This window comes from Oratosquilla oratoria, chromosome 7, assembly GCF_046742065.1.
Source record: "Oratosquilla oratoria isolate Oo_2021 chromosome 7, ASM4674206v1, whole genome shotgun sequence".
In the NCBI taxonomy this organism is placed as follows: domain Eukaryota; kingdom Metazoa; phylum Arthropoda; class Malacostraca; order Stomatopoda; family Squillidae; genus Oratosquilla; species Oratosquilla oratoria.
In genome coordinates this window covers 79,895,369-79,905,368 of record NC_134783.1, presented here as the reverse complement: position 1 = coordinate 79,905,368, position 10,000 = coordinate 79,895,369, and the positions used below count along the sequence as shown (strand labels likewise).

General features: G+C 36.6%; 1 protein-coding gene across 1 annotated transcript in view; it reads right to left on the bottom strand.

The window, feature by feature from the left end:
- Positions 1 to 1,889: 1,889 nt before the first annotated feature.
- Positions 1,890 to 10,000, bottom strand: part of LOC143026875 (SCAN domain-containing protein 3-like) — a 27,776-nt gene continuing 19,665 nt past the window's right edge. Inside the window, exons 2-5 of the mRNA XM_076187659.1 lie at positions 3,247 to 3,641; positions 2,540 to 3,162; positions 2,262 to 2,438; positions 1,890 to 2,193 (exon numbers count right to left, since the gene is read on the bottom strand). Of these exons, the coding sequence (XP_076043774.1) occupies positions 1,890 to 2,193; positions 2,262 to 2,438; positions 2,540 to 3,162; positions 3,247 to 3,641 (1,499 nt within the window). The remainder of the gene's footprint in view (positions 2,194 to 2,261; positions 2,439 to 2,539; positions 3,163 to 3,246; positions 3,642 to 10,000) is intronic.

Below are 10,000 nucleotides of genomic sequence, written 5' to 3'. Positions count from 1 at the left end.
AGCTTCAAATCTTCGGTCAGAACTGTCTCTACTGTGCCAATACTAATACCAACAGCCTCAGATATCATCATTACAGATATTCGAAGGTCCTGTATCACTAGCTTTTACACTTCCTCAATGTTTTCCTCCTTGCGTGCACTTTTCGGTGCTCCAGATCTGGTTCCATCCTCAACCTGTTCATTTCCTTCAGAAAATCTGTTAAACCACCGATAGAAACTTGCTTGGCTTATCCGTTCATCCCCATAGGCCTCCTTTAACATTTCATAAACTTCTTGTTTGGTTTTCTTAAGTTTAACACAACATTTGATGGCGTAACGTTGCTCCATGTTTCCCTGCATCTTGACAAGTGTTCACAGATCGGCAAACCGAATCAGACTGGTTCCACCACGTTTACCGCTGCACTCAGACCTACAAATATGGAAAGTTGCCAGTTAGTCATTTTATAGAATATATGTATGTGTACTTCACCATGAAGTAGTATTTTGATCAAATCTTATTTAATATCTCGCTTGACATTCTCTAATTACTTATTGAACATACCATGTATATATATACATATATGTATATGTACATATATATACATATATATATACATATACATATATATACATACATATATATATATATACATATATATATATATATATATATATATATATATATATGTATATATATATATACATATATATATAAACATCCCGGCCGTCGTTGGGATCAGTTTCCGACCTGGCGTAGTGTCAGATGACCGCTCTACCGATAGCGTTACTAAGGCTACAGAACAGTTTGAACATGATCTCTTAACAGGATCAAGGAATCAAGGTAGAGTGCTAACTGCCATCATTAACCTTCCTTTTACAATGCCCCCGAGCCCGCTCGCAACGAACAGTAGAGTTGGACCGAAACCTTTAATCGCTTCGCCGTTATGGATTGAAGCAAAGCACTTGTCACAGTTAAATCTAACGAATAACTATCCTGGCTATCCCGGGGATCGAATCCGGTCCAAGGGTAGTGCCAGACGACCATTCTATCGATAACGCTACCGAGGCTTCAAAATTCCACATTAGAACGGCGAAGCGATTAAAGGTTTCGGCAAAACTGTACTACTCGTTACGAACGGACTCGGGGGCTTCGTAAATAGAAGGTTAATGCCGGCAGTTAGCAGTCTACCTTGAGTCCAGGATACTAGTTAAGAGATCAGTTGAATCTCTTTTGTAACCTCATTAATGTTACCGGTAGAGCAAATTGTCAGGCAACACACCAGAGTCGGGATCGATCCTAGCGACAGCCGGGATGATTATTTGTAAGATTTCACTATTATGAGTGATTTGCTCAAAGATATATATATATATATATATATATATGTATATATATATATATATGTGTGTGTGTGTGTGTGTGTGTGTGTGTGTGCGTGTGTGTGTGTGTGTGTGTGTGTGTGTGTGTCTATTTATCTATATATATATATATATATATAGATGCATATATATATATATGTATATCTATATAGATGCATATATATATGTATATATATGTATATATATACATATGTATATATGTATATATATATATATATATATGTCTGTGTTTCCCAACCTTTTTTTCTTCAGGTGACCCTAATATGATCCTCATGATATAACCACGACCCCACTGATCTATTTGTATATCTGTTGATATGTATGACTAGTTTTTGACTGTATAATAAATATATGTGTAAGAAAGGTAATGTAAAATTATGAAATACAAAGTTAACATCATTGAATTTTATTATAGCAATATGAATATGGAAGCTTGATATTAATCAAAACAATCACTTCTTGAATAATGTTATGTCAAATTCCACAAAAACGGACTAAAAGTGGGATTTTTTTCTATGTAATAATCAAGTGATTTTAATGGGACCCTTGGGTCTGCATCATGCTGCTAAGTTTCTCTATTCGTGGTTCAGTCTTGGAAAGTGCTACTATCAAATCATGTTCCAGTCGCAACCAATTTCTGTATTTTGTTTTGATAACTGTCAGAGCTGCAAATCCTGATTCACACAAATAGGTTGTAGCAAAATGCAACAACACTTTCACAGCTTCACACCCAAGCATTGGTTTCTCTTTCTTCACAGCAGTACAGAACACACCTAGTGGTTGGCGCTGAAAGTTGAAATGAAGAGTTTCGTCATGCTGCACCTCGACGAAATGCCCTCTGCGTGGACATCGAAAGGTGTGCGCACCCATTTGTACTTCTCATACAGTTCTACATCCGGACTATACCTGTCAAACTCTTCACTCAATTTCTCAAGGTGCCCAACAATGACATTTTGTACATCCAGAAGTGAGGCGTCCTCTTCATGTTCCAGAAAAACGTTCAATAGTGGAAAGGACACATTTTCCCCCGTTCGATCTTTCCCTTCCACAACCTCATCTTTGCCTTGAAAGCCTTGAGTTTTTCTGACACAAAGATATGATTTTAATCTTTTCCTTGCATTGTCATATTTAGCAAATTCAACTCTGAAAATACATTTGACAGATATGCCAGTTTAAGCAACCACCCTGGTTCTGAAAGCTTTGATGCCAATGCATGTTTCTTCTTGTTCAAAAATATTTCAACTTCTACACGCATATCAAGCATCCTCTGGAGCACTTTCCCCAGGGACAACCACCTGACAGGTGAGTAGTAAAGCAGGTGTTCATAATCTATCTTCATATCAGAGCACATCTGACTGAATAGCCTTGAATTAAGGGCTGATGATTTGATAAAATTCACTATTTGAATCACATCTTTCATAACAGTGTTAAGCTTAATTAACATTTTTCGAGAGGCAAGATTTTCCCGGTGGAGCAGACAATGGGTCACTATCACTGTGGGGTTGACATGCTTTACCCTGGCAGTGAAACCCTGGCGTGCTCCTAGCATTGCAGGTGCTCCATCCGCACACACACTGAAGCACTGATCCCATCTAAGTCCTTCTTCTTTGATGAAACTGTCAACCAATTTGAACAGGTCTTCACCCGTTGTTGTCGTCTCCATTCGTTTACAGAACAGGAAGTCCTCATTAATGTCACTCTTTCCTTGGTACCGCACATATACCAAGAGCTGAGCATTATCACTGACGTTGGTTGATTCATCCAACTGTGATCTGAAATTCCCGCTCTCCTTTATGGCAGCCACTACCTGTTATTTTATGTCTCCCGACATCACTTAAATTCGTCGGTTGATTGTATTATCCGACAGTGAAATAGTTTCAATTTTTCTCACTGCAATATCTCTAATAATAGTGCGAATCATATCAAGGGCTGCTGGCTTTACCAACTTTTCTCCAATTGTGCACTTGGTAATTCTTTTTGCAACAAGATAGGATACAATTGTTGGTTGTTGAAGAGAACACACTATTGAGTGCATAGGGTTTTCTAACCACTGACGCTCCAGTTGTTGTTCTTTCCTCTTGAAATGCTCATAAGTTTTCCCAGCCAGAGTTGGGTGTTTTCCTTGGAAATGGCGCTTAAGCTTATTTTCTTTAAACAACTCTTGGCTGAGCACTTCCACACATACAGCACACTGAGGTTTTTCGTTTCCATTATCAATGAGATACGTAAATCCAGTGCCAAGGAATTCTTCCTTGTACAGTCTCTTCTTGGACATCATTGAAGAATCTGATATAAAATTCATAATTGATCAATTATAAATCAAACAAAAGATGTTTGGTAAAGTGTGCCAAAAAGAAAGCGAGGCATAAAAAAATTGTAGTTGGAATTGAAAGAGCAATTTTCATATAAATGCCTACTTCTATTGATAACCATGGTGTTTTGTTCTCAACCAATTGAGAATTTTCTTTTAATAACAACTATAAACTTCAAACGATAATGAGGTTCTGCATTTATAAGACTACTGTAAGTCCCCAAATGAAAAATCACCAGAATTTCAATGAAAAGACGATAAAAATGGTCACTTTAATTAATTTGATAACATTTCTTGAAAGATAGTTTTTTTTTCTAAAAAAGAAACACATTATGTCATATACATGTCAGATTGGTTGGTTGTGGTCACCGCATACAGCACAAGTGTTTAAGTGCAGGGTGAATTAATACAATAATTGAATTAATACAAGGAACACACAGAAAGATACCAGCATAACGGTATACACTCACAACAGAACAAGATGAATGGATAATGAAATAAAACCAGTTGAAAGATCCCTGCTAATGCAAGTGCTTGGTGTTCACCAAATTAATATGTCGTCATTGTTTCATTTCGAATGAAGTTGTATTCATATTTGAATGTCTGTGAGCAAGTTAGTGTCATTGGTATGAATGAGTAACAGTAACATATCCAAGGAGTTTTTAAACAACACCTAAATTTGACGGCACTGCATGTATCATTATATTTACATGCGATATCCAAAACGTCAGACGCCATATGATGGCACACATAACATGTATCTGTGTACTAGTCTGCGTTGCTTATGGGTTTCTATTGCGTGTGCATGGTTATTCTATTGAGTCAAATAATTTTGCAACAACAAATTTTAGCATACAAAATGTCTTGACAACCCCAGGAAAAACGCTTGACGTCCCCACTTGGGGTCATGACACCACGGTTGGTAAATATATATATATATATATATATATATATATATATATATATATGTGTGTGTGTGTGTGTGTGTGTGTATATGTATATGTATATATATATACGTATGTATATATATATATGTATGCATATATATATATACAGTATATACTTTATATATATATTTACATATGTATACACACACACACACACACACACACACACACACACACACACACACACACACACACACACACACACACACACACATATATATATATATATATATATATATATATATGTATATATATATATATATATATATATATATGTATATATATATACATATATATATATATATATATATATATATATATTGGTGTATTTTGGGAGCAGGTTCTCTTTTAAACATGTTTAATTGAATACGACATCATTCTGGAAGTTGTTAATTTTCTTTCTTGTGTTTCTATTTTTCTAATTATATTCTTCCCTTGGATAGGGTGGGCATAAACCAATTCCTTATAATTCTCCATTTTATCACACGACTTTTCGTCTCTAATAAGACATCTTCTGGTATTTCTGGTTTTAAAGATACAATAAATATTTATGATACTACAAGTTTGAATTACATTAATGGTTAGACATATACAAGATTATATCTGGAAGTCAAATCTTAGAATTACAGTTAAGTTTAACATATTAAAATTACATTTTAAATTTAACATAAAATGATAACTACTACATGCCTTATAAGTGAAATGTTTAAATGGCTGGCGGCTACATCTTGACCCTGGGTGACCTTCGCTTAGGAAGGTGTGAGGTGATTAGCAGATTACCCGTGATCTCTGGCCTTTTAAATGACCTGATGAGGAGAGGGGTTCTGTGGAGGGGGGGGGGCGGAGGAGGAGGAGGAGGAGGGAGAGGAGAAGGTGAAGGGGGGATGGAGTTGGGTTGTGCTGAGGAGGAGGGGGAGGAAGAGGCGAAGGAGTGCATCTTATGACTGTACAGAGGTATATTAGATGTTAGGTCGCATTGCAAATTGATGGAGGGGGCTTTTTCTCTAATGTGGATGGCTTCTAAAAGTTGGAGCTTTCTGGAGTTGTTATGGTAGCCTATGGTTTTGGTATGTTTAGATATTAAATCCCTTGTGATTCCAATGTTGTGGTATTTCTTTAGATGTTCTTTTATCGCCCCTGTTTGCTGATGGTACGTTAATCTTCTGCCTAACGTGCATTGTGTATGACCAATGTAACTAGCTGGAAGTGCAATGTCTTCCTCAGGACAAGTAAATTCATAAATTACATTGGTCCTTTGCAATGCCTCCGGTTTGAACATGTTATTTTTCATGACCAGTGAAGATGTTTTGGGATTTTTATAGTATATGATGACTTTTATTTCATCATCCTTTTTTACGGGGTGGCAATTTTTCTTTATTATATCTTTAACTGCTTTCTCATCTTTTTTGTACGCCTCTGTATAAGTATTATGATAAAATATGTTTATCTGGTGTTTTGCTTTGGGTTTACCCTTGGGGTTGTCCTGGGAATAAAATCTATGAAGCATTTCTTTTGTCATGTTGTCAAAATCAGTATTAGAATAACCATTGTTTATGAGCATTTGTCTTATGTGCTTAAGTTCATTGTGTAGAGCTTTCCATGATGAGCACACTAGTAAAGCTCTTTTTATATAAGCTCTGATGACACCTTTTTTGTAATTATCTGTGCATTCCCCGTTTCCATTCATGCATTTGTTTAAGTTAGTAGGCTTCCGGTATACATTCATGGTAAATTTATTGGGTTTGGAGTCTACTAATATGTCTAGAGAGGGGAGAGTTCCATTGTTGTTCAATTCTACAGTAAAAGAGAGCCCAGAAATCTCTTGGAGGCGGTATCTTAATAGTTCTAGGTCTTTAGTTGATTTAGTGCTAACAAAAATATCATCAATGTATCTACAATATATATGCTGTTTTGGAAATCCCTATGTTCTACTTCAGCCATATATGCTTGGGCAAATAGGACTCCTAGTGGTGACCCCATGGATACACCGTCCGTTTGCATATAAAGTTTTCCCTCTGGGCATCTAAAAGGGACCTCTGTGGTGCAAGGTTTTAATAATTCTTTCATGGAGTTATGTGGGATTTTGGGTGGTGGGAGATCACTATGATGATATACATAATCTAAGATGATATTAATAGTTCTTGTTACAGGAATTTCAGTAAAGATATTTTGGGCGTCTAAAGATGCTATGGAGCCTTTGGTCAGGTTGGTATTTAAAAGGTCAATGAATTCCTCGGTTGATCGGAGGGAGTAGGTGGTGGGGGTATAAAGAGAAATTATGTTATGGAGGATTTTAGCAACTTGGTAAGATGGAGTGAAAATTTGTGATATAATATAAATATATATATATATATATATATATATATATATATATGTGTGTGTGTGTGTGTGTATATCAAGGACTACTATTACACAGCACGTGCGCACCCAGATCCCTGGGTCCGCTAGAGGAGGCCATTGCTTTCTTTGTAACCTAACATTTTATAGTGGACAAATATATCAAAACTAGAAACCTATCATTCTATATAGGACAAATACACCAACTATTAACTTATTCAATGCAGTATAAGTTAATATAAACTTTTATAGTGAAATAAGAAACTATTTTTAAGACACTGTTATGCTTTGAAATGCCAATTTTAGCCGGACTTAACAGGTATTATTGTATGAGGTTAGTGGACACCAGGGTTGGCGATTTTTTTTTCTTATCTTAAAAAAACAAAAAAACAAAAAAAAAAAAACGATTTTTTTATTTAAACCATATCTATTTGATTTTTTTATATAGATTTTAAATATTGTGGGATTGCTATCTGATATGCGATCTGGTATTATTCTGAAAAACTACCAATAACTTCTGGCAAAGGGTACCGAACTAAATGCAACGACTGCAGCCAGGAACTACAGGGCACTGAGTCAAGATTGAAATCTCACAGAGATAAATGCCAAGGTCAGCCACTGCATACACTGAATAATGAAACTGTATGTCGTTCAATTGATGGGTGGTCTAACATCCATAATGTGCACATAATATGTGTCACTAACAACATTTACTGGTCAGATTTATTTAGTTGACACAATAGACACATCAAGGAAACCTCACACTGCTGAATATCTTCTACAACTTGTACAAAATTCGATTAAGAAGGTGAACAAGATTTTGGTTGTCACATTGGAAGTGTTGTGACAGACAATACAGCAAATGTCACCAAGATGAGAAAACTCTTGGAGGAATCGAGTGAACCTGAGCATACCGTCCTCACATACGGCTTATACCGTTCCTTGTATACTTGTGGCAAGTCTATATAACACTGCTCCTTATATTGATATGCTAAAATGCCCTTTAGCAATCAGATCGCATATCAGATAGCAATCCTACAGTATTTAAAATCTATCAAAAAAATCTACTTAAATCAAATAAATCTGATTAATTTTTTTTTTAATTTTATATCTTTTAAAAAGATAAAAAATCCGCCAACCCTAGTGTCCACTAACCTTATACAATAATACCTGTTAAGTCCGGCTAAAATTGGCATTTCAAAGCATAACAATGACTTAAAAATAGTTTCTTATTTCACTATAAAAGTTTATATTAACTTATACTGTATTGAATAAGTCAATAGTTGATATATTTGTCCTATATAGAATGATAGGTTTCTAGTTTTGATATATTTGTCCAATATAAAATGTTAGGTTACAAAGAAAGCAATGGCCTCTGCTAGTGGACCCAGGGATCTGGGTGCGCACGTCCTGTGTAATAGTAGTCCTTGGTATAATATATATACAGTATATATATATGTATATATATGTATATATATATATATACATATGTATATGTATGTATATATATGTATATATATACATATATATACATATATTTATATATATATATATATGTGTGTGTGTGTGTGTATGTGTGTGTGTGTTTGTGTGTGTGTGTGTGTGTGTGTGTGTGTGTGTGTGTGTGTGTGTGTGTGTGTGTGTGTGTGTGTGTGTGTGTGTGTGTGTGTGATTCACCATGGTCTTGGATCACGTGTTGAACTCATGATCGACACCTATATCCCTCCCGGAAGAGAGATCAGAGCTCATATATGACCGATCTTTGGGTAATGCTGTGACCTTACACGCATCCACACTCCCAAATCCCCGCCAACGAGAGTTAGAGGAACGACTCCCAACGCAGCAATACTGAAATAATTTCAGCCTTTGGCGGGATTCAAACCCGGACCACCGTAGTGGCAGCTGGGGACTTCACCAACCGCGCTATCGAGTGTGTGTGTATATATATGTATGTATATCTTGCTGTCTATCTATCTATCGATATCTATAGCTATCTATCTATCTATCTATATATATACATATATGTATATATATGTGTATATATATATATATATATGTATATATATATATATATATATATATATATATATATATATATATATATGTATATTATCATCCCCTTGCGCTGGTATCATTATCTTCGATATTCAGCGTGTCTGTCATCCCCCTTCGATGCCTAGTGTGCACACGCACATATGCTACGAAAGTGTACTCCAACGGCGTCGCCGTCCTTCCAGGGGAAAAGTTTATTGTCCAAGTGACACAGCTCACCAACTTTTCCTTGCGACGCCCTTTTAGCAAAGAATAGACTCTCTGCATCTGAGGTCAAGTCCTCTACTTGAACAAAGGAACACCTACGCGGACAAAGGACGAATCCAGGCGTCTCTCGCCTTCACTCAAGTCAACCCAAAGAAACTTTTTTATTTTTGTACGATATAGCAACTGCATATATGTATGAAGAAGATATTTCTGGCAACACTCCGAAGTTTGAACGGAGCTTACCTGGTATTTGTAGAGCAGAACGCAGTCTGGCACATTAAAGATAACACAACCACCACCAGATTTTACTCATCCATATATGTAGTGTTAAATCATACAATTTACATCCTGCTGGCAGATGTGGGAGTTCGAACGACACTCTAACTTCTACAGCGGTGGACATGAAATCAGCAGTGGAACATTAATTCCTTCGAAGCACTTTTCCAGCATTCCACTTACGAGCCAAAAGCACCAACGCTCTTCGCTGCCTCACCCACTCTCAACGCCACTCCGAAGCCAACAACTCAACGAAAGAGGCTTCGATGTTCGCTGAAGCAATTACATACGAGGCAATCCCTTTTAGCTGCATCGTTCACCATCCAACTAGGAAGCAAAGCCTACTACTACGTTGTCTCCCTCTCCGAAACATTTCTTCAGCCTCTACAAGGAAATCTCACTCCGAGGCATTTCTCCAGCATCCACGACGCTCGGCGACTCCACACCACGTTAACACAGAGACGTTGGACCAACCTTCTTCACCATCTCACGAGTTGGACCACCATCCCTTTTCC